This window comes from Myotis lucifugus, unplaced genomic scaffold (genome assembly GCF_000147115.1).
Source record: "Myotis lucifugus unplaced genomic scaffold, Myoluc2.0 scaffold_143, whole genome shotgun sequence".
NCBI lineage: Eukaryota > Metazoa > Chordata > Mammalia > Chiroptera > Vespertilionidae > Myotis > Myotis lucifugus.
The window spans coordinates 2,544,306-2,569,804 of record NW_005871191.1 but is presented as its reverse complement, the minus strand read 5'-3'; the positions used below and the strand labels follow the sequence as shown (position 1 = coordinate 2,569,804).

The window sequence follows — 25,499 nt, the reverse complement described above, 5'->3', positions numbered from 1 at the left end:
CATTTCTCAAGATTGTTTTCTCAGGATATCCCAGCTCTCTGAAGCTGTCAATTCTGTTTTGATTCTCTCTATAATCAGTTTTGCTTTTGAAGTACTCTTGAGTCCTATTGAAACTGTCTGCAGGGTGTGCCTTTCCCTGAGGACTGAGAGGCAATCTTTCTTTTGGCAAATGTGTTACCATGCCACCCTCCTCCCCTCTCCCTCCTCTCTCCCGCCCCTCCCCCTCCCCTTCACCTCCCCTCCCTCTCCTCCTTCCTTTCCCTTTTCCCCCTCCCCACCCGCATCCCCACAACCTCCCCTCTCCACCTCCCTTCTCACCCCCATCCCCATCCCCATCCCCCCAAAATGCTGAGGAAGTTGTCAGTTTCTTCCTTTCGTCCACCATCTTGTCTCCAGGGCGCAGCTGGAGGCCGCCCACATTGTCTTTCTCCCCTCTGCCTCATTTATACCAGGAAGTAGTTTTCTATATCTGGTGGTTACATGATGGGAGATAAGCAACAATGATAAGGTTATGACAGTTTAATTTTCTGGTACATTTGTCAACTTTCCTCCTTTATTTTGGTGCTGTCTCTTTCTGGACTGCCACCAGGAAATTACCAGATATGCAAGAGCCGGAATTACTAGTGGTATGAACTGAAGACAAACCTACTCAGAGACATAGCAGAGCAGCAGGGATGTCTGGTGGGGGTGGGGGGCGGCCTCAGCAACCTGCAGAGAGCAAGAGTTGGATAAACCTATGTGAGAAATTCTCGCTGGGTTTTTCTAACCACCTCCTCGTCTAGTTTTTGAAAATATTTTTATTCAAAGCCTTAGAGTCCTGTGAAACAAGGAAATAGCTTGGCTGTTGGAATGAAAATAAGCTTGTTATAGCCAAGCAACTCCTTCCAATCTAGATGAGGCAGACACCTCGCAGCAGTTAGCTGGTGGCCTGGGGGAAATGAGCCAGGGTTTCCCTCTGGGAGGAGCTGAGGAGGGTCCGTGACAGGGAAACATTCATTGCAGTCAGCAGCTTCGTTGGCAGTGGAGGCCCATGGGCTGAAGATTGAATTGCCTCTAAGGCAAGTCCTGACTCGTTTCTCATCTTAAAGAATGGCTGGGCATCCCAGCAGAATGAGACGCAGTTCAGTGTGGCTGTGTCTCTGTGAGTAAAATACCAACATGATTTAGCCTTCAGCTTGCCCTGCTCCCATCCATTCTCTTCACTGCAACCGAGTGATATTTTAAAAACAGAAATTGGATCGTGTCACTCACTGCCCTGATTAAAGTCCAGACTCCTTCACATGACTTACCCGGCCCAGCAGGATCCAGCTCCAGCTTCTCTTTCTGGTTCTTTTTAAGTAGGCCAAACTGCTTCCCTCTAATTTTTCTCAAACATTCTTCTCTGTCAGGTATGTTATTCCTCTCCCCTTTACCTCTTTCACTTCCATTTCAGGTCTCAAATGGAGCATCCTTTCCATTGAGAATCCTTCTCTGACCCTAAGAAGAGTAGGTCAAATCCCCCTGGTGAAAAGTCTTAACTTCTCAATAGAACTTAGCAAGTTTTGCTCAGTGCTTTACCAGGCTGTGAGGTCCATGATGGCATTTTGTTCATCACTCTTCTGTGGGGCTTAGTAGAGGGCTAATTAATGGTCATGCTCAGTCATAAAGCCAGGCTTAACTTCGAAAAGGAGCAGCTAGTACCGTTGCATTTTGTGCCCAGAAGGAGGAAAACTGGTATTTGATGAATAACATTAATGCCAGCAACCCCCTTCAATACCTGACTTCTCTTGGTGTTCCCCAACCCTCACAGTGATCTATTCTTTCAGGCTTCAGTAGTCATGTGAAAGACCTTGTAATCAACAATAACTAAATTTCCTCCAAAATCTTAATGCCAAGCATGCTACTCTATGGCTCCATTAACCAGTTTTCCAGCTCACGCACTCTAGTACCCTCACTGTGATAATTCCTTGCCTCCATCAGGATCCCTGCTGATATTTGGTTCCCCAGGAAGCATCCCATGAAATGGAAAGTGACATACAAGGCAGTTTACCAGGGAGTGCTATAGGGATGCACACCTGTGAAAGACAGGAGATGGGAAGGGTAGAGGGGTGAGTTAGCTCAATCTATTGAGTACTCTGAACCTGGGGCAGTCCTTTAGAATTATTCATCCTTGAGATAAAGGAGAATCAGTCTTAATTGTAGTTTACCCTCAGGATGGGAGTGTGACTGTGGGTGAGTTATATCTCTAACCAAGGACAATTTTTCTGAAAGGCTAACAGCTGAAGATCATAGGAGACTGTTCTTTAGTTCTGTGGAGATACCTAGGCAGTGCAACACAGAGTCCGCCATAATGTCCAGTCCATTTCAACTGTCTTCCTCCTTCTTCATGTCTTCACTTCCCCCCTTAATAGCTGAGGTTCCTTGGCACCTCATTCTCATCACCTCTTTTCTTATACACTCAATTCCCTTATATCTCTTTTTACTCATCATATTTGCCTAAAACCTCATCTCTGGCTATAACCTTCCAATTGCCCTGCACTTGTCCTAACTATCTGAATGAGACTGGTGAAAACATGTAACCCTGCTGAATGCTCTCGCTTTACATTTATGACTGAAAATCACAAGTAGCTCCTTAGCCATCCTATTACACACCCTAGTAAATTCTCCTTTCCTCATCCCGGAATGACTCTTTAATACCTTCTCCCTTTTCCTTAAACATACAGTACCTCCTCTCCTTCTCCCAATTCTCAGATGTCACCCCCTCTTTTCATTTCATTGAGAAAATAAAAACAAGCAAAGAAGAATCACTTCACTCCCTACCACCAAATATGCCTCTTCCCTTAGTACTTGCCTTCAAACTTGTAAATATGACTTGCTCCATTTGTGCACTGGAGATCAACTCCTCCTGCCTTGTCTAGAACTTGGCTCCTGCAATGATCTCTCTCTGCTACATCACCATTTTTTCTTCACTCATCCTAATATATAAAAATCCAGGGGCTGTCACGACTTAAATGACCAGACGGACGACCGAACAGCAGGCTGGTGGCGGGAGTCAGTCTGGGTCCTGGCCGGCACGGCGGGAGGGAGCTCTGAGCCCCAGCCGGAGCACGGTGGTGAGAGGGAACTATTATTGTAACGGATCTATTATTAAAGCTACCTTTGGAAATACTATATCTATAGATAATATTAAAAATATATCTAAATGTGCAATTCTCTGTCCAAAAAATGAGCACGTTCAAAAATTAAATGAAGAAATTTTGGATATACTTGATGGAGATTTTCACACATATTTGAGTGATGATTCCATTGATTCAATAGATAATACTGAAAAGGAAAATTTTCTCAATGAATTCTTTAATAGTATTACTCCTTTGGGAATGCCGTGTCATAAATTAAAATTGAAAGTGGGTGCAATCATCATGCTACTGAGAAATCTTAATAGTAAATGGGGTCTTTGTAATGGTACTAGATTTATTATCCAAAGATTGCGACCTAACATTATCGAAGCTGAAGTATTAACAGGATCTGCAGAAGGAGAGGTTGTTCTGATTCCAAGAATTGATTTGTCCCCATCTGACACTGGCCTCCCACTTAAATTAATTCGAAGACAGTTTCTCGTGATGCCAGCATTTGCGATGACTATTAATAAATCACAAGGACAAACTATAGACAGAGTAAAAATATTCCTACCTGAACCCGTTTTCGCACATGGTCAGTTATATGCTGCTTTCTCTCGAGTTTGAAAGAGCATGTGATGTTAAAGTTAAAGTTGTAAATACTTCATCACAAGGGAAATTAGTCAAGCACTCTGAAAGTGTTTTTACTCTTAATGTGGTATACAGGGAGATATTAAAATAAGTTTAATCATTTTATCAGTCATTGTTTGTATCAGTGTTGCTTTTACATCATGTTTTTGTTGTTTTTATATCATGTCTTTGTGGTTGTTATATCATGTTGTGATTGTTTGTTAATACATTTATGTATTATTTTCATATACATTTTACTAATTTTATTTCATCTCTGACACTTCTATATAGAGAAAGGGAAAATAGCAATATTAAAATATTTCCTATAATTAATTCCCTTTTAATGTGCATGAATTCCGTGCACCAGGCCACTAGTATGGAATAATTTCAAACAGCATACAATCATGCTGTGATCTTTTCCATCTTTGAACAAGACTCTCTCTCATCTCCAAGTCTCCCTACAGCTTCTACCCAACTTTTCTTTATGGGAAAATATCTCAAAAGGTTTGCCTTGTTTTTCTGTCTCTACTCCCATATTCCATTTTCTCTTTAATTAACTCCAGTCAAACTTTGCCCCATTCCTTTCCCCAAACTACTCTTATTAGGTCGAGATTAGCAGTGAACTGCTTGCCAAAGACAATGGTTACTTCTCCCTTTATTTTATTCAACTTCATAGCAGCAGTTGACAAAAGTGATCATTATACTTTTCCTGAAACACTTTTCTTCTTGACTTTCATGATATTCACTCCTCTGTGAAGCAAAATGTTTAAGGAACGTCAGGAGCCAACTTGTTAAAGAATTCAAATGCCCTGACTGCCAGAAAGATCTGACTTCCATCTTATGCTCCTGTGTAGTTACTATCCTATCTCAAATATCTGGGGAACTTCCCTCCACACCTTTGCTTGATGTTATCTTATATAGTTTTTATATTCCTGTTGTTCATTTGTTTTTATTATGCATTGTCCTGGATCACTAGTGGAAGTACATGGTATTGTGCAGATAGAACACTTTGTTCATTGCATGAATTATTTCACTAATTTCTGCTGTTTTGTTCTTATATCATACTTACAGAAGTCTTGCTGATTCTCCCAGGCCTCAATTGCCCACAGATCTTGCTGACAGATCTTTAGCATTAAATAGAATATATACTTTTACTCTTAAAATAAATAAATTTTAAAATGGGAGTAATGCTATACTTCACTCATGGAACTATATGTGGATTAAATTAGATAATATATATAAAGCAGTAGGTTCCTAACTGACCCATATGACAAGCTGATGAGGATTCAGGGACTCACAGTGGTTACATGCAAGTCACAGGCTAGTAACTAACAGAACCAGCGCTAGAACTCACATTTTCTATCTTGGGTTCTCATGCTGGTTTATATCTTTCCCTCTCTCTGGCCATCACACATAAGCAGTGTGAGTAAAATGAACATAAAGTCAGTTTTGAACACAACCTCCAAAAAAAACTAAACTCTGTATTTACGTTTGTAGGCTATTTTAATTTTTATCCTGGAGTTTTATGAGAAAGCAGGTGATGCTCTGACCTCCATTATAAAGAAAGTTTTTTTGTTGCTGAATCAGACCATTGTTCTATCGTATAGGATAGATCTCCAGGTCAAGAGATGAAAGACATTAATTTGCATGAGACAATAGTTGCTATCTGTATTCACATTGCAACATGAGAGAAAGTGGCTGTACCATCACTTTGTAGCAGATGGATTAAAGCATGTCTTAGTAAGACACACAAGTGGGAGGGGATATATTCCCCTGATCTTGCTGATAACATCTATATCATGTGCAGTAGATACCTAATAAATATTAATTAGTATCAACTCACTGGACACAGAACTATTTGATTTTGGACATTAAATCAAGCTCTCTTGATGGTGAGAGATGAATAATATTACATTTAGTCTTTATATTTCTTGGGCTTTTAATTGTTGTGTTGCACCCTACATTTTTTGTGAAATACTTTTTGCCCAAGATTGGATCTAATGCTCCAGCTGAATTTGCCTTAAACTTTTGTGTTTAATGCATCTTGCTTTTTCTCTTGGTTTCAATGAGCATTCACATCTTCTAATTTCATTGGAAGATGATTCCACTCTGGTTTAATAATTCGACTAACAGAATATTGCATCTTTTTTTTTCTCTTTCAGATATTGATGAGTGTGCAGCTAAGATGCATTACTGTCATGCCAATACCGTGTGTGTCAACCTTCCCGGGTTATATCGCTGTGACTGTGTCCCGGGATACATTCGCGTGGATGACTTCTCTTGTACAGGTGAGCAGACATCAATCAGAAAGGATATATGCACCCCTATGTTCATAGAAGCACAATTTACCATAGCTAAGATTTGGAAACTTCCTAAGTGCCCATCAGCAGATGAGTGGATTAAAAAACTGTGGTATATCTACACAATGGAATACTATGCTGCTATAAAAAGGAAGGAACTTTTACCATTTGTAACAGCATGGATGAAACTGGAGACAATTATGCTAAGTGAAATAAGCCAGTCAGAGAAAGATAAATACCACATGATCTCACTCATATGTGGGATATAATGATCAACAGAATTTGATGAACAAGAATAGATCCAGAGACAAATGGTAGGGGAGTGGAGGTTAGAGAGCAACCAAAGGACTTGTATGCTTGCATATTACCATAACCAATGGACACAGACACTGGGTTGGTGGGGGCTTGCCTGGGGTGGGAATGGCTGGGGAGGGGGTCAACTGGGGGAAAAGGAGACATATGTACAACTTTAGACAATATAAAAAGTAACTAAAAAAAAAAGCTGATTCAACCCTTCTCTGCACCACATCTGTATTGTTCCATTTAACATCAAGTGTACTAAGTACAATTTTTGCCTAAATTGTCTTTCTCTTGCATTATTTACCCTAACCTTTTGAGAAAAATAAGTTATAAAAATTTTTACCTGTAAAATTTTATTTCACTCCCTGTCTATCTGCCTGTGGATGTGAGCATGCATGCATGGGTGCATGATTTGAAGTTGAAGTCCCAGTTGCCTGTAGTAACACGGAGGGGCATAGAGACATCAGTTCTAAAATGTATCAAACTATTTTTCTTCCATCATAATGAAATGTTTTTGCATCTAAGAAAATGAACTTTGTTCCCCCATTGGGAAAGACTAGGGTTAAATTTAAAGGAAAAGTAGGAGTACCTGGTGGGCAGGGATTGGGCATATGGGATCAAATCAAGACTTTTGATAGATAACATAGTTTCCTCCCTCTTCTCCCAGTATCACTGGGCTATCAGGACTAAAATGGGAATCCAGGGACTGTGTTGGTGCCTTTGTGACAGTAATGCTGGCTTTGTGGGGCATTTGGTTTAGATTCCAATATACTTTCAATCACATATATGGAGTCATGAACAGTAAATTGGTTAAGGGTGGTGGAAGATTTTGAGGCTTTCTTCTCTTGGTCAAATGTCTTTCAATGAGCAATCTGAAACCTATAAGAAAAGGGCCCGGTGAACACAAGATTTTAGTCATGTTGTACCTTTTCTTGATTCTTGCATCTTTCTCTTTATCCTGAAAACATTGGCATATAAAAGCTGATTCTTCACTGAGAATGGAATGCCACTCCTTTTTTCATATATTTTATTCCGAGTGACCTTTTGGGAAGAATAAAAAGTTGCACAAGTTAGGGAAGCAGCCACATCACTGGTGTGGTTCAGTTGACCTATGAACCAAGAAGGCATGGTTTGATTCCCTGTCAGAGCACAGACCCAGGTTGTGGGCTTGATCCCCAGTAGGGGGTGTGCAGGAGGCAGCTGATCAATGATTCTCACTTAGCATTGATGTTTCTCTCTCTCCCTCTCCCTTCTTCTCTGAAATCAATAAAAAAAATGTATATTTTTTAAAAGTTAGGGAAGCAATGTTTGTATGTCCAAATACCTTTGCCATAGATGTTGTATATTTATAAGTACTGTTCTTTAACTAGAGGCTGGTGGAGCTCATATTGATGGAGGTTTCTAATGGCCACAGAAGGCCAAATCCCATTTATCTTTTACATAAGGTTTCTAATGGCCACAGAAGGCCAAATCTCATTTATCTTTTACATAATATAACTGAAGTTCCTGGAGAGAGAGAGAGAGAGAGAGAGAGAGAGAGAGAGAGACTGTATACTAGTAAGCACAACATGCTGAGATCTAAACATTTTAAGGGGGCAAAAATCTTTTGGACCTGTAAACCAACACAATGTACAAATCTGTGTTGTTATAGATGACTATTCTCTGTTCTTAATAGTAAATCAGTACCTTCACTTATTTTAATCCTAAAACTAGAAGGAACCGTGCATATCCTCCCAAGGCAGCGGCATCATATCCTATAACTCAATAAACCTGAATCCAGGCCCTGCTGTGTGGAAAGCCCAGTGGAAATTACATCAGCATTCCAGCTCTGCCCTTGTTTTATTCTCTGAGGGAGGAAGGCGAGAGCTGCAGCTTGTTGCATGCCTACTAGGACAGGTGCTCTGTCTGGTGGAAAACGGATTATTTTAGGAACTAGCTCCAGAATTACTTTTGGAGAGGAAACTGTACCATCTGGAGTAAAAGGCAAGGGTGTGGGGATCCAAACATTCCTGTCCCCCCACCTTTAAAAAGAGCAGGCCACTCTGGAGGAAAGTATCTACACACGCATATGCATGCATACACTTTTTTTGTTTTGTTTGTACGTGTATATTTTGTCTGAGAGGGAACAGAACAGTTTGAACACAAGAGAGAAGAGCAAGTGGGTGGAGGAGGAACAGAAGGCTGGGTTCTCTGGAGGATGGAGGGGCAGTGAAGACCGCCCAGTGGAAGGAAAACGGCAAGGACTTTTAAGGGTAGGAATGTGTAATGAGGTGTGTGTATTGTTTTGCTATGTAGTATGCAAAGCAAGTCTTCCTCATGACCCTCAAACTGCCAGCAACATCTCCCCAGCCTGAGTAGTAGGTAAGACCCTCCCTCAGTAGAATGCAGGTTAAAGTGGTGAGCAGCAGAAATGGTATACATGTGTATAGGCTGTTGAGACCTCAGAGGCAGTGGTAACCATTCCTCTTACCTCCCCTGCTCACCTCCCCCCCCCAATATATACATATACACACATGCATTTCTATCACAACATTCTTCTTCCAGGAACTTCAGAGACCTTGATGAGGGCTTTGGATTTCATGTCATAGAATTGGGAGTAAGATCTTTTTCTTAAAAAAAAACACAAACTGTTAGATCCCAGATTCCTTTCTACTCACTGACCATTTTCTGCTTCTATTCACAGCAAAACTTATTAATTTGGCTGTGGTTATTGTTCTCCTTGCCATTTACTCCCCTCATACTCTCCTAAACCCTCTCCTGTAAGGCTACTATATCATCACTCCAGAGACTACATCTGTCAAGGTCATCGTCTGTCAAGGTCACTGGGAACTCTATTTTTCCAAGTCTTTTGTGGTCTCTCAGCAGCATTTAGAAGAGCTGACCACACATTCCTCTTTTAAACACATCACTTTCTTGACTTTTGAGACATAATTTCTCCCGAGTTTCCTCCTATCTCACTGGTCACTCCTGCCCAGTATCCTTAGCAATTCCCCCGCTCTGTTGACATTTTAAAGGTTAGAATGCCATAAAGCTCTGTCATGGACCCATTCTCTGTCACCTATATATTATTTTTTTTCAACTTATCTTTATTGTTGAAAGCATTACAGATGTCCCCTTTGTTTTTTTCTTTTTCCCATTGACCCTCTCCACCCCACACCTGCCCCTCCCAGGCATACTTCACCATACTATTGTCTGTGTCCATGGGCTGTGTATATATGCATATAAGTTCCCCAGTTAATATCTACCCACCCACCCTTCCCCCTGAAATTCATCAGTCTTTGCCATGCTTCCATGTCTCTGGATATATTTTGTTCATCAGTTTATTTCATTCATTACATTCTGCATATGAATGAGATCATGTGATACTTATCTTTCTCTGACTGGCTTATTTTGCTTAGCATCCATGCTGTTGCAAATGGTAAGAGTTCCTCCCGTTTTATACCTATGCAGTAGTTCATTGTGTAAATGTACTACAGCTTTTAAAAATATAGATATTTTTACTGATTCCAGAGAGGAAGGAAGAAGGAGAGGCAGAAACAGTGATAAGGGAGAATCATCGATTAGCTGCCTCCTGCATGCCCCACACCTGGGATCCAGCCCACAACCCGGGCATATGCCCTGATAGGGAATCTAACCGAGATCTCCTTGTTCATAGGTGGACACTCAACCATTGAGCCACTCTGGCTGGGTGTACCACAGCTTTTTTATCCACTCATCTGCTGATGGGCACTTGGGCTGTTTCCAAATCTTAGCTATTGTAACTTGTGTGGCTATGAACATAGGGATGCATATATTCTTTCTGACTGGCATTTCTGATTTCTTAGGATATATTCCTAGATGTGGGATCACTGGGTCAAATGAAAGTTCCATATTTAATTTTTTGAGGAACTCCATACTGCTTTCCATAGTGGCTGCACCAGTCTGCGTTCCCACCAGGAGAGTACTAGGGTTCCTTTTTCTCCACATCCTTGCCAACACTTGTTATTTGTTGATTTGTTGATGATAGCCATTCTGACAGGTGTGAGATGATACCTCATTGTCATTTTAATTTGCATCTCTCAGATGATCAGTGACTGAGTATTTTTTCTATGTCTCTTGGCCTTCTGTATGTCCACTTTGGAGAAGTGTCTATTTAGGTCCTTTGCTTATTTTGTAATTTGATTGTTTGTCTTCTTATATTCTTTTTAGATGCCTTCATTCTATCCTAGGACTTAATAGCACTTTTGTCAATAACACTTAAATTTCTATCCAGTTTTAATCTTTCTGCTGAGCTTCTGAATCATAGATTCTACTTGCCATCTACACATAGCTATTTCATAGGCATTTTATGTTAAACATGTATCAGACAAAACTCTTGATCTTTTTTCTCCCACATCTGCAAATCTCCTCTTCCACTTTTCTCCATCTCAGCGAATAAAAGCACCATCTACCCAGTTTTTGAGCCAAACAGCTAGGCGTTATACTTGATTCCTTTTGTTCTCTTGCTCCTCCACTGTCAGACCACGTACCAGTCTTGTTGACTCTACTCTTCACCCCCTATCCTAAGTACGCCCACTTCTGTCCATATCCTGTACCACCAACCTGCTGAGCTGCAGTGGCCACCATCCTGCACTTTCTGCCCCAGTTTTCCTCCACTGTAACTCTCTTCACATAGCAGCTAGAGCAAACTTTTAAAGCAGAAGTTATAAAAATCCACTTAAAACTCTCATATACTAGTAGTATCCCATTGCACAGAATTAAATTCATTCTGCTTATTTTGATATAAAAACCTATATGGTTTTTCTTTCTACCTTTCTGATTTTATCTTGTACCATTTCCATCCTTGTCCATTATGGAGTGGCTACTCTGACTTTTAACTTTTTTCCCATTCAGCAAACTTGTTCTGCCCCAGGACCTTTGCATGAGCTTTTTCTCCTTCTTAAAAGATTTTCCCTCTTGATATCTGTTTTTCTTGTCTCAGATATCAGCCTAAAAGTTGATCAGCTCAGAGAGGCTTTCTCTGATTAATATAATTAGGCACCCATTTTTCTGTCTTATCACCTGATTTTAATTCTCTGGACAGTACTTATTACTATCTGAAATTTTACTATTTATATATAAAAAAATTGTGGCTTTCTTTGAGGATGTAAGCTCTGGGAGCAGGGCCCTTTTCTCTTTTATTCATTACTCTATCTTGGCTACTCAACATAAGCTGGCACAGAGCAGTGCTCAATAATACGTATTAAATGAAGGAATGAATAAAACCACTTGACCTGGGGCTCAATATTCCTTTCTCTAAATTTTGTTTATAAAATACTGTTTATATGTGCTATGCTTATAGGTTATTGTAAAAATAAAATTATATAAGTGAAAATATTTCCCATGGCACTGATCAGTCAGGATAGGATATTATGCAGAAATAAACAACCCCAAATATGAGGGACTTAAAAGAAGAAGATTTTATTTCTAGGTCATGCATTATGCCTGTCATCGGTCAATAGGAAGGATGCTGATGCTCATCATTATTACTTTGGGCTACTACATGCTGAAATTATCAGTATTGTGAACATTGCTGGCCATCAAGACAGGGAAAAGAGAGCCTGGAGGGTCATGTGTCAGCCATTCAATGTTCTTACCAGGGAATGATATATATTCCTTCTACCCATAATTCATTGACCGGAGTCCCCAGTCCCCAACCAACTACAAGGGGATGAGAAAATGTAGCGCTACCTTGTGCCTAGAAGGGTAGAGAACCAGAAACATTTGGTAAATGGAGCTAAGGAATACAAAGTGACTGACACCGAATATTTTCTCGACAAATTTTGTTTCCTTTGACATGAGGAGCTGTTGATTAAAATAATCTTTTTTTCAACAGATATTCACAATATGATGGGAAAATTCATCTCAAAAAATAATTATGATATTAAGCACGTTGGACTAAGTACTATGATGGAAGTATAAGCCAAATGCATTAAGAAAATGTGCTTAGTTGGGGTGGTGAGCACACAATACAGATGATATATGGTAGAATGGTATACCTGAAATCTATATCATTTTATTAGCCAATGTCACCCCAATAAGTTCATTAAAATGGTAAACAAAAAAAAAGTTGCTTGATTGCCAGAATGGAGTGTTTGGACTGTGTTTTACAAGCCAAGAGGAGCTGATGGTGTTTCCCAAGGCACATGAGCATGCGGTGCCTGGAGGATGTTAGGATTTTACAGTTGGGACTATAGATGGGAATGAGGAGACCTTGAAGACAAGCATTCTCCCTGCAGTTATTTCTTTTCTAGACCAGATTCAAGGATCTCCCTTAGACACTTTCATGGTAAGGTAGAACTCTGACATTTACCCTGGGGTCCGGAAAATAAGTCTGTTTGGCTAATTGTGCTCTTTATTTTCTACAATAGAGTAGGCCCCCACCCCTAATCTCTGTCATTTCTTTATCGGCAAAGAAGACTTCTCCGCTAAGTGGTTATTTGCCTGTGTAATAAATGAAGTGTATAATAGATGTCTGCTGCTGTGTCTTTTCAGTGTTTCATTTCCAGAAGACAATTTACTGGGAGACATTGACAAGCCTGAAGGCACCCTTTGTTCACCCTGAGTTCCTGACACAGCATTTATTATTATTGACATTTCTTATTTCCAAAGATCATTCTCATCTCTGTCCCAGATCAATTATTATCTGCTGCCACCGGTTAGTTGGTTTTCCAAGTATGTCAAGATCATTCTTTCCCCCTTTTTTGGTATGTCATTTAGCCTGACACTAACTTTTTTGAAGTCAATAGTCAGGTTGAAAATTCTATTTGTCCCAAAATTATTGAGCCTAGAATTAAAGAAGGTACATCAGCTTTGGTGATGCATTGATTTATTGAATAATTAATTCATGCATTAATTCACTCATCTACTCATTTATCATTTTATTCTTGTATCCAATGTACAATTATGAGAGTTAGGAAATATGACCACTGAGATTAGTGGGAAATGATCTTGGTAATCAGGGAGTTCAAGGTTCATGATGCAACTTCTTCAAATGAGAAAACTCAAATGTTCAGTTACCATCAAAACTATTCTAATGCTTACCAAATCAATCTCTTTTCAAAGTCTAACCCCTGTAGTCCTTGACAGAAAGAATTCCAAAATAGCTCTTCCCAATTCTGTGCACTGACAATAGCCCTTTTAGAAAAACCCCACCTGAGACAGAGTGCCAAGCAAGATGCTGGAGAGGAAAGGCAATGTGTCGAACAGAAAAGCAACTTGAGCTTTTTCCTAGTTAAAAAGTGAAAACAGCCCAGCCAGTGTTGCCTAGTGGTTGAGTGTTGACCTATGGGCCAGAAGGTCAGGGTTTGATTCCCATCAGGGCACATGCCGGATTGTGGGTCTGATCCCCAGTGTGGGGCATGCAGGAGACAGCCGATCAATGATTCTCTCTCATCATTGATGTTTCTCTTTCCCACTCCCTCTCCTGTCCTCTCTGAAATCAATAAAAATATATTTTTAAAGTTTTTTAAAAAAGGGAAAACAATCGTATTTCATGAGATAATAAAGTTCTGAGAGATCACATTGAGGATAATTATCTGGCTCTTAAAAAGTATGCTCTAATGTAATTACTCCCCCTGTGGGCTGGGGATTCCCTGTCATAACCATTTACTTTATATGAGGCTCTGTGCTTTTTGGTAGGAAAGTTTCCCTCGGCCTTTGAAAGGGTGAATCTAAAACATTTGTTCCCAAACTCTGAGCGAGGTTTTGGCCTTGAGATATGCATGTGAGTCTAAATCATGTTCTCTCCCATAATAGATCTCTGAGTTGCTCTTGCTCTGTTATGAATTTGGAAACAGAGGAGTGCCCGAAATCGAGTGTGTGTGTGGGGTCTAATCTCTCCTCTATGCCTTTTGATTTCTGGAATGGTCAACCTACTTGATTTATTGGTCCCCGACTTGCATTTATCTCCATGTAAACTCTCATGTTTAGGCTGTTTGATAAGATGTTATCATTAGGCACTTGGGCAGCTTTCAAGGAGGATACTTGTGATTTACGACAAAAGCACACAGCAGTGAGACAGGTACTTGACAGTAATGGGTAAGCATTCATTTTTATGAAAACTGCCCATGAAGGTAAGAAATAAAGTGAACAAGTGAGATAACAAATACCCCATGTGATTTTTATTACCTTGCTAAAAGGATTTTTATTTTCTTGATATTGGCATGGGTGAAAGCTGGAAGTAAGTATATGTTTGAAATGCTCTGAGCAAACTTAAAGAGTTAGATATAATCGTCTATTAATTTAATGGTTTAAATTAAATACCTGTAATGAAAAGAGGTTAGGCCACAGTATAAAGACTTAGGAGTAAAAATGAGCTGTTAAAATTTTTAGATGAGTTCTCTGGAAAAGGCTTTCCTCCGAAAGTTGATGAAATACAGAACTCGTTCAAATATGAGATACCTGGTGCTTTCTCATTGAGCAGAGCCATTTAAGATGGAGCTAAAATAGCGCAGTCTCTATTTTGATGGAGCACAGTAGTAAATGAACCACTGAATACCCTTATCTTTCAAACACATAGCATGTAGACTACTTTTTTACTTTAGTGGGAAATACTATATCAAATGCTTTAGAATGCAAAAATCCTTTTTATTAAGGAGACCAGAAAACATGCATTGATATGTTGGTAAGAAAAGTCAAAATAAGACATGTACCTTCGGGTATTTCAAAACCCAACTAGAAGATCCGATGATTGTTATGAGACATTTGTCTTTGGTTTTGATTTCTTTGGCTGGTACATCCTTTTACTTTGTTCCTGATTTTATTTTTTATCATCACCTGAGTATATCTTTATTGATTTGAGAGAGAGAGGAAAGGGGGGGGGGGAAGAGAGAATAGGGGGCAGAGAGAGAGAGAAGAAAGAGAGAGGGAGAAAGAGAGATCGGTTGCCTCCCATACAATCCCAACCAGGGATCAAACTTGAAACCTACGTATATGCCCTTTTGGTGTATGAAATAACACTCCAAACAACTCAGCCACCTGGCTGGGGCTTGTTCCTCATTTTAAATAGTTGACTCTGTTACTCTCCTTCCCCTTCAGAGGAGGGAGGTGCCAGTTCCAAAAGCAGGATTCCAAAATCCTAAATCTTTAGGCCAGAGGTTTTCAACCTTCAACTTAGGTTACATTCACTGGGACACAAATGAACAAGCAGCAACAACAAAAGTGGACACCTGAGACCTGTCCCTTGAGATTTGGATTTTCTCTCTGTCTAGGGTTGTAACCTGGCTTCAGTGCTTTTGTTGAAATTTCCAGATGATTCTCATGTGCTGTCAAGGTTTAGAGCCACTGCTTTTGTGGATCAGAGATGGTTGGAGAATGGAGAGAAAATCAGAGGACAGTCAGAGGGAAGAAGAATGACCCTCTATATTTAGGCTAGAAAAGAATGCCCTGGTGCCCGGCTGGCATGGCTCAATGGTTGAGTGTCAACCTATGAACCAGGAAATCACGGTTTGTTTCCCGGTCAGGGCACAAGCCCCACATTAGGTTTCCAACTCAATCCCCAATGTGAGGTGGGCAGGAGTCAGCCAATCAATGATTCTCTCTCATCATTGATGTTTCTATCTCTCTCTCCCTCTCCCTTCCTCTCTGAAATCAATAAAAATATATTTGAAACAAACAAATAAAAATATATTTGAAATCAACAAAGAAAAAACAAACAAAGAAAAAAGGTACTTACACAGGTCAGGAGGGACTGCAAGTAGAGACTGGGATGTGTCCAGGAGGAAGGATCCTGCCTCTGAGTCTACCCTGTAGGATGTGTAGGTCTCTGGAGAGAGAAAGCCGGTGGGATGCCTGTGTAGGTGAAGCCTCATGGGGAGATCCCTAATCTCCTATTGGGACATGACTGCAGTGAAGCCTCCAAGCCTAAAGGTAACTGGGGCAATTCCATGCTGACCTGTGTGTTTCTTGGGCCAACGACTAGAGACTGCTCTCTCTCTGCCAGTGTCTTGTCATTTGGGATCCTCTGCAGCCATGACATAGTCTGATGGAAGCAGGGTGTCCTGCAAATGAGATTTTGTGGATTATCCAAACCTTAGGATATTTCTCATTAAAGAGGCTAATTTTTAAAAAATATATTTTTATTGATTTCAGAGAGGAAGAGAGAGGGAGGAGAGAGAAAGAAACATCAATGATGAGAGATAATCATTGATCGGCTGCCTCCTGCACTCACCCCACTGGGGATCGAGCCTACAATTTGGGCACGTACCCTTGACTGGAATCGAACCCAGGACCCTTCATTTCGCAAGCTGATGCTCTATCCACTGAGCTAAACCAGCTAGGGTGAGACTACTTATATTTTTAAACCCAAGCAGGTGGTTATATTAAAAATATGGCATTGATTGGAGGAGGCAGACATCATCCCTGATTTTCAGTGTGAGGGGACAATTTTTGTTTCAGCCAGAGTGTGTGGTTCTAAAGGCTAAGTCACAGCTGCCCAGGCTGAGTGGCTTACAATGAGGAGGAGGCAAGCGAATGAAGACACACCCTGTGATGCTTTGTTTGGCCTTAAGCAAAGACTCCCCCCTTTTTAAAAAACAAGTTGGAGTAGTTCAAAACTTTGGAACTAAGCCCAGGAGGGAGTCCAGAGAGCAGTGCCCCTAGTCCTCTATCTATTTTTAGGATTTAGAGAACCGACAAGTCATAAAATACCACAAACATATTACGCTTGCCTCTCAAAGCTACTGAAGTTTTGAATTTACTCCACTACTGTTTGAATAGGATATATTCCATCTCTTCTTTCATCTCTTATTTCCTCTTGACTCTACTCTTGGGTGTGTTAATCTAGCTTTCCCCCTGGAATCTTATTTCCTTTACCTTTTACATTAGCTTTATTTATGTGTGTGCATTTTTCCTGATGACCAAAACCCACAGTGTTGAGTTAAATAGGAGGGTAAAAATGCCATAAAACAGAAAATGAGAGGTGTTGGCAAGGCTGGGGAGAAATTGGAACCTTTGTCCACTGTCAGTGGGACTGTAAAATGGTGTAGCTGTTTGCAAAACCAGTTTGGCATTTCCTCAAAAAGTTAAAAGTAGATTAAAAGTCACATGATCCAGCAGTTTTACTTCTGGATGTATATCCATAATAATTTAAAGCAGAGCCTTGAAGTGGTGTTTGAATAACCATGTTGATAATGGCATTATTTTACAATAGCTAAAATATGGAAGCAACCAAAGTGTCCCTTGACAGATCAATGTGGTATATACATGCAATGGAATATTATTCAGCCTTGAAAAGGAAGGGAATTCTGACACATGCCACAACAGGGATGAACCACAGAGAACATTATACTAAGTGATATAAGGCAATCACAAAAAGACAAATACTGTGTGATTCTATTTACATGTGATACCTAGGGTAGTTAAATTCATAGAGACAAAAAGTGGAATGGTGTTTGTCACAGATGTGGGGAGGGGAATTACTGTTTAATTAATTGTTTCAGTTTTACAAGATGAAAAGAGTTCTGGTGATGATTTCACAATAATATGAATGTATGTACCACCGAACTTGAAATGGTTAAGATGGTTAAGTTTATGTTATTTACTACCACAATAAAAAAATTGGGGAAAAATAATCATTAGGAAAAGATCTCTTCCTGTTAGTAGGCCAAATATAGAAATAATTTACACAGTTTCCCTTGCTTCCTACCACATATTGGGCATCAACTTATATGATAGCTCTGGTAGTGATTTACCCCTTCATTATTTTATTGAGTCACTCATTAAACAAATAACAGATTGATAAATCTAAGCATCAGGTATTAGGTATTATTCTAGATGTCAGCAATACATCAGTGAATAAAACAGACAAAACTTTGCTATCATTGGAGCTTATGTTTTAGTTGAGGGGAGTCAACAGTAGAAAGTGTGCCAGAAGGTAGGAACTATGGAAAGCAATAGAGTGAGGGAAGGGAAATGGGTGAAATTTTATCTGGGGGTCTGGAAAGATCTTACTGATAAGGGGTATATACGTGAAGACAGGAGAGGAGCGAAGGAGCAAGTCCTGCTAGTTCTAAAATAAGTGCTCTAGGCTGTAGGAACAGGAAATGGACAGACTAGCCATCTACTGAATGACTCAGAAATAGATAATGAGCTTACTAAATGAATGAACTCTGACCTTTCCTTCTCTACCTTACACGTGTCTCTAGTATATTCTGGTGGAATAAAGGATATGGGTCTCATGGCCATCATATGCATCAGAGACTTCTTTCACACAGTCTGGGTCATGGCTGTCTTCCTACGAGTTAGAGATGATAGAAGTTAAGCTATGGGATACATGGTATGTGATTATATTTTCCTTTAAATGGAAAGGAAAGCTTTAATGGCCTCAGCCATTACTGGGACAATACCCCTTTTCAAAGAAGAACAGAGTTCAGGAAGGGGTACTTGGAACATAGCATGTAGGAAATTCAGCACCCAAGTCCCATTATGGTTAACAAGGCCTCCACGTTTAATTTTACAGGGAAATGTGACAACTGGAGAGTCAGGGCTAAAAAATATCCCTCAGCAACCAGGGACCTGAAAGAGCCTTGCTTTTTCCTTTATTTTTACATCTGTGGTTTTACATTTTCCCCGCTGTTGATAAATAATTCAGAAAAGAAAAGAATGCTCCAGCCCTGGCTTTGAATGCAGAGGACAAATACATTATGCCATTGGTCTCCAAACACCCACAGGCTTTTGGCAAGAAGGTCAGTATTTTGTATTTTGTGGGCAGCATGTCTTCTGGGCTTTGTAATCAGTTGGCTTTGTTCTTTTAGCTGGAAGAAAGGTGAGGACTGGGTGTATGAGATGCACAGAACTAAGGCTGTCACATTGTCATAGTCCCTAAGTGGCTTGCTCAGCAAGATATTATAGATAGGCTGGTGGACTTAGGTAGGCTGTGCAGGTTGGCTCAGAGAAATGGTTATTTGAGAACCCCTGGTGACATCAGGTGATTGTCTTGCAACCCAAGCAGACATGGTCTATAGTACCACCCTGAGCATCACGGAACCAGTGCATGCTGGCAGGGGAGGAGGGATGTCAGGTTGGAATTTTCCTCCTGCAGCTAGGATGTGCACAGTCACCCAACTACAGTACCTATTTATTCACTTCTGAAAGTCATCTCTAATACAAAATAAAGTCCAAAGCTGGCTTCTGTGGATGATTAATTGTTTGGATGATTTATGTTTAGAAACAATGGTACTATCCATATATTAAGCACATAATTTGGGTCAACATTCACAATAAATGCTCATTATTAGTTTGCCAAAGGGAATTTAGTAGAGAGAAAGCATTTGATATGGGTTACTAGAGACTTATTTTAATCCAGACTAACAGACTACATGCCCTTGGGTAAGTCATTTTATTTCTTTGGGCTTCATTTTGATCATCTGCAACAGGAGAATATTAGATTATAAATATACCTTCAGAGGGCCCATTAAACTCTTACCTCTTTGAAGCTGACAATCATCACCTTTCATCTCTTTATCTGCAGTACCTGCCATGATAGGCACCAATTTTACTTTCTTCTTCTTCTTCTTCTTTTTTTTTTTTTTTTTGCTTAAATTTATGTCTATAATCATGTGGAACATTGCAATTGCCATTTTGTTTGATTTGTAAAACTTTATTTTAAAGGTGCCTTTTAGTTTTATATTTAAAACTTTTTAACAGATGGTTTCAAACAATGTGTGACCATCATACCAACATACTCCTTTGCTAGTGTTTGCTGCACTGAATATTTCATGTAACTTCTGCATATTGACTTGGGCCATATGATGTTTTATTAACCACTATTGACTTGTGACCTGGAGTTAGCATACAAGTGATGGAAGAGCCTTCCTTTGCCATCAGGGGATTTCTGGGAAGGAACGCTAGAGAGACAGGTTCAGGGTGGACAGCTGGTCTCCCCTTTGAAGTTCTTTCATGCCTGGTTTTGTAAATACTTTTGAATGCTTGTTGGCAAATGTCACCCCTCTGATAGTCACTCTGCTTTTTGTTTAAACAGGTGCCAAAAAAAAAGCCAAAGCAGCAAGGCAAGGCTTGTGGTGTAGTGATAGTGGGTGCCCATGGTGCCTTTCCTCTGGGAGTGGCTTGGTTGGTTGGGGAGAGGAGGTGAAAAGAGGTGATGGAGGGTCATGAACAGAGTAGAAGCAAAATATCAGAAGACCTACATTCAAGTCTCAGATTTGACTGTTGCTGGTTTTATGACTTTGGACAAAATGCTCTACATAAGTGTCCCCTTTCTACTTTGGTGCAGTGAGGATGGCAGACTCTGTCTTAAGGTCTCTGAAAATCTATGATTCTAAGTGCTGTGAGTGATCAAGAGGGCCAGAGGAGAGGCAGTGCTTCAGGCTGTGATGGCCAAAGAAAGCTTCTTTGAATTTGTAGCTTTGGAGCTGCCAAATGGGATTTTATTATTGGTCCTGTGATGAGAGACTTCTCCGGGTATGTTAACTTCATTGGCCATGAGAGCCCTTGAAAGTGAAGAGTGAAGGCAAGTTAGGTGGGCCTATCTTTAGTTGCATAGTTCTATCTGCAAATTAACATGGACCAACTGATACCCTGGAACATGATTCAGTCTGATTGGTGTGCCTTACTCTTACAGAGGAGAGAGGAATAGGCCTGGAGTAAAGAAAGCAATGAAATCTGCTCCCTCCTTATAAGGTGAATTCACTCATAAGTGCATAGAAATACAGAACTGAATTACATTCGAGATAGGGATTGAGTCATCCTGATACAAAGTAGAGAGAAAGATGCATCAGGCCAGTGTTCTTGGGGAGAACTCCAGGTACAGGCCTTGGGTGGGGGAGGAGGAAGAAGCATCCTTAAAAGTGGCAATAAAGCCTGACGAGTGTGGCTCAATGGTTGAATGCCTACCCACGAACCAGGAGGTCATGCATGGTTTGAATCCTGGTCAGGGCACATACCCAAGTTGCAGGCTTGATCCCCAATAGGGGGTGTGCAGGAGGCAGCAATCAATGATTCTTACCCTTGATGTTTCTATCTCTCCCTCTCCCTTCCTCTCTGAAATCAACAAAAATATATTTTTTAAAAAGTGGCAATAAAATAAAGCCATTATAAAATGGAAATAAAAGAAGGAAAAAGAGGGTGGTCAGTAGTATTGCTAGAGGATCAGAGGGAGGCTCAGGAGGGTGCAGATGTTATATTTGACAATAGGAGAGTCAATGGCCATATTCCAAGAACAGAATCATTGCTGTCTCCAATAAAGGATTTTAAAAGAGATATTTTGATAGAAACTTGCACAGCTGTCAGAGTTTGGAGGATTTTGACACTCAAGCACTTACAAAGAATTATTGAGAAACCTGAAAGGGATAGCAAGGTCAAGTGAAAGATAAATTTGACCACCTCAAACTGAATTTTAAGATGAAGAATATTTGAAAGCTCCATGGGAGAAGTAGATTAAAGACACATAAGAGGAATGTGTCATTGTGGGTGGACAGGGTACGGATGGAGGAATTGGCCTTGTAGAAGAGGAGGGGATCCTTTTATTCTGAGGTTGGAGGGAAGGGTCAGACGGAAGAGGCAGGGAGAGGGTCTAGTGTGAAAGCCAGGTAGCCAGGTAAACTTGTAGAGACCCATGTTCAGGAATGCACTAACTCCATCTTTTTCTATAGAAACGTTAGGTTTTCCCCCTGGAGGGACCTTTGAAATATATTCTACACTTATTGCTCTGTCACATTTTCAACACTTTGTTTTGTGAAGGTGTTTTGCTCTCTGAGGGTGGGGAGAACCTGATGGCATTGGTAAGCAACTAAATCTGGGGTTGCAAGCTCTGCACGAATGGCATTTAATTCTTATTCCTTCAGTGCTCTCGGGGAAATCTCATAATTGCTCTCTCAGTCTCCCCATCTGCAAAACTGGTATAAAACCACCCTTCTCCTCCCTGGGGCCTGAGGGGGATTACTAAGTTAATGTTTTATAAATCACCGGAAAGATTCTAAATGCAAAGTGCTGTCATTACCCACCTACTAGATATGATGGCACTCATAATGACATATTTATTACCTCATGTTCATTTCTATGGCAGTAGGCTGTGCATTTGTAAAGAGATGATGATTTCTCTGCTAGGGCAAAAGCAGAGGCAGCCCATCGATCACCCAAGACACATCAGCAGGAAAACATAAAGCGAATATACGGTTTGTTGTGACCTAAATGTTGTTTTGGCTGTAGAGCCTATTGTGAAATTTTCTCTTAAAAACAAAAATCTGCCCCCTACCTTGCTGGAAAAATATTTAAAATAAAATGAGACAAGAATGCTTCTTGGGACATGCTGGGTTGGTGCTGTTGAAATATGAAATTTGAAATCCAACTGTGAATAGGTATGCTTTATCAGAGTGCTTAACAACTTTAAAAATCACATTCAAACAACAGTAAAGTCAAGGATCTTTCCAATTGTAATTAGGAAGCTGTGATCAGTTCTGTTTGAAAGGAGGCCCGATGGAGGAGTCCTCCCTCTTTGCAAGGCATCCATGCAAGTTCCCCTTTGTGTGGCCTTGAGTCAGTGTTTTTGGATTGCTAGCGATCCCAGCATGTAGCTCATTATGTTCAAGGAAATATTGGACTCTTTTTTAACTTATCTTTATTGTTGAAAGTATTACAGATGTCCCCCTTTTTTCCCCATTGACCCTCTCCATCTTCACCCCTCCCCAACCCCCAAGGCCTTCACCAAACTACTATTTGTGTCCATGGGTTATGCCTGTAAGTTAATCTAATCTCCACCCCCACTCCCCTTTCCTCTGAGATTCCTCAGCCTGTTCTATGCTTCTAGGTCTCTGGATCTATTTTGTTCATCAGTTTATTTTGTTCATTAGATTCTACATATGAGTGTGATCATGTGATACTTGCCTTTCTCTGACTGGCTTATTTCGCTTAGCATAATACTCTCCAGGACTCTATTTCTGTTAAGTCAACTAATGATTGTGCAGTTTGTTATGAGTATCCTCTTTAGAGTACTTTTGTAAGAGTATCAGCAGCGGGGATATTGAGGGTTTAGTGAGTGCTGTCCTCTGGGTAATGCAGAGTGGCTTCGACAGAGCTAGAACAGAACAAGTTCCTCCTACATGCATCACTAAAGTAGGGGAGAGGGCCTTCTTCTTAGATTAAGAGTTTGATCTTTTCTCATACATTCTCTCAGTTGCTTTTTTCTAAATGTGCCATCATGACCAGTGAGGCCTGAAATGTACCATGAGTCCAGTGACTCAGGGCCACTGCACTTTCTGTTCCCTCTGCCTGGAATGTTCTTTCCCCCTACCCCCCTCTTGCCCCCCCTTGTCCACCCACATCTGCCTGGCTTGTTCCCTTGCTTATGTCAGGCCTCTTAACAAAAGTCTCCATGTCAGTGAGACTTCCCTGGCCACCTTTCTAAAATTTCAGACCCTCCTGACACTTCCTTTCTCCCTTCTCGGTTTTATTTTTTCCTCCTTGAAATGTATCACTACCTACCATGCCATATATTTCACTCACTTACCTTACTTATGGCCTGGTTCTCCCTGTAGAATGGCTCCATGAGGCCAAGGATTTTTGTCATTTTTCTTCTGTGCCATATGTTAGCGTCTAGAACAGTGCCTGGTATATAGTAGGTACTTAATAAATATGTGTTCACTTTGTAGATGACCAACAAATATTCTGTGTATTGGGCTCTACAGTAGATGCTAAAGATACAGTTATTGCAAATAACAAATGCAACTGTAAGTAGACTAAACAGTAGGGGGAGTTACTAGCTCATGTACACATCCATCCAGAGGTCAAGCAGTTTTGAGGACACAGAAACACAGGGATGTCACCAAGGACCTGATTCTTTCTCTTTTGCCCATCTCTCTGCTCTGACTGCCACAGTTTGAGCATCATGCTAAGACTCCTTGTGATTCCAGGGTGGGTGCCAATAGCAACGTCCTCTTTCACGTCTGGGGAGACAGGCTGTTTTTTTAGAAATTCTGTCAGAAGTGCTAGAAAGCTCTTCCCCAGAAAGTCCCAGCTCATATCTCCACTCCCAGAACCAAGCATTGTGGCGATTAGCTTAGCTTTAGTCAGTGCTCCAGCTCAAGAGCCTAGGGTGGACTTGGTGTCTCCCAAAGCACCAGAGTTTTTTTTTTTTTTTTTTTTGTTTAATTCTTTATTAGTTAAGGAATTACAAATGTGTCCTCATCCCCCCCATTAAATCCCCACCCCCCCCCACTCATGCTCTCATCCCCCTGTTGTCCATGTCTATTGGTTTGGCTTATATGCATGCATACAAGTCCTTTGGTTGATCTCTTACCCTTGCCCCCTCCCTCCCCTACTTTCCCTCTGGGGATTAATAGTCTGATCACTGTTTCTCTGTCTTTGGATCTGTCCCTGTTCATCAGTCTATGTTGTTCTCTATATTCCACAAATGAGTGAAATCATGAGGTATTTATCTTTCTCTGACTGGCTTAATTCACTTAGCATAATGCTCTCCAGTTCCATCCATCAAAGCACCAGAGTTTTGTGTGTGTGTACGTGTGTGTGTGTGTGTGTGTGTGTGTGTGTGTGTGAGTGAATGGGATTGTGGTATGGGTCCCCTAATGAAAATCAAGTTATTGATAAAAAGAAAAACAAATGGATAAGAGAGAACTGCAAAGCCCTCTCAAATAGGAAAGATCACTTGCTTCACAAGCCCAAGGTCTTCTGAAGGAATTAAGTATGCAATTAGACGCAGGTGCGTTGTGCTAAAATGGGAACATGGATGTGTGGGTTTAATGAGATCACATTTGTAAAGCACTGGAACTGTTGGACACGTTGGAGTGTAATAATTGCTGTTAAATTGCTTTCATTGTTATTAATTTAATACACAGAAGCCTTGGGAGGGTGTTATGATGTTCATCTCTTTTGCCCATCACCAGCTTTGGACTAGCATTTGGCCACAGTGCTGAAAGTCTGGTTAATTAACCTAAGGCATTTGCTTCAGATCATAAAGCTTTTGCATGGTAAAAATTGTTCATTTATTTATTTCTTGTTTAGGTCATGAGTCTAAAAAAGAGAAAGAAGAATTGCTTAGATTCACATTTGTAAGCATGTTGCCAGCTCTTTAGTGGAAGCCTTTTCTTCAGAGTTATATAAGTGCTGAATTGGAGACTCTTAAGTTACAAGGGAGATTAGTGGTCATAAAACTATCATCATTTTATGAATGAAAAACTGAGGC

At 40.4% G+C, this 25,499-nt stretch overlaps 1 protein-coding gene across 1 annotated transcript in view; it reads left to right on the top strand.

Annotated features, from left to right (window-relative positions):
* Window positions 1–25,499, top strand: part of NELL1 (neural EGFL like 1) — a 672,205-nt gene that overhangs the window by 318,977 nt on the left and 327,729 nt on the right. The window contains exon 13 of the mRNA XM_023758901.1: window positions 5,888–6,013. Within this exon, the coding sequence (XP_023614669.1) occupies window positions 5,888–6,013 (126 nt within the window). The remainder of the gene's footprint in view (window positions 1–5,887; window positions 6,014–25,499) is intronic.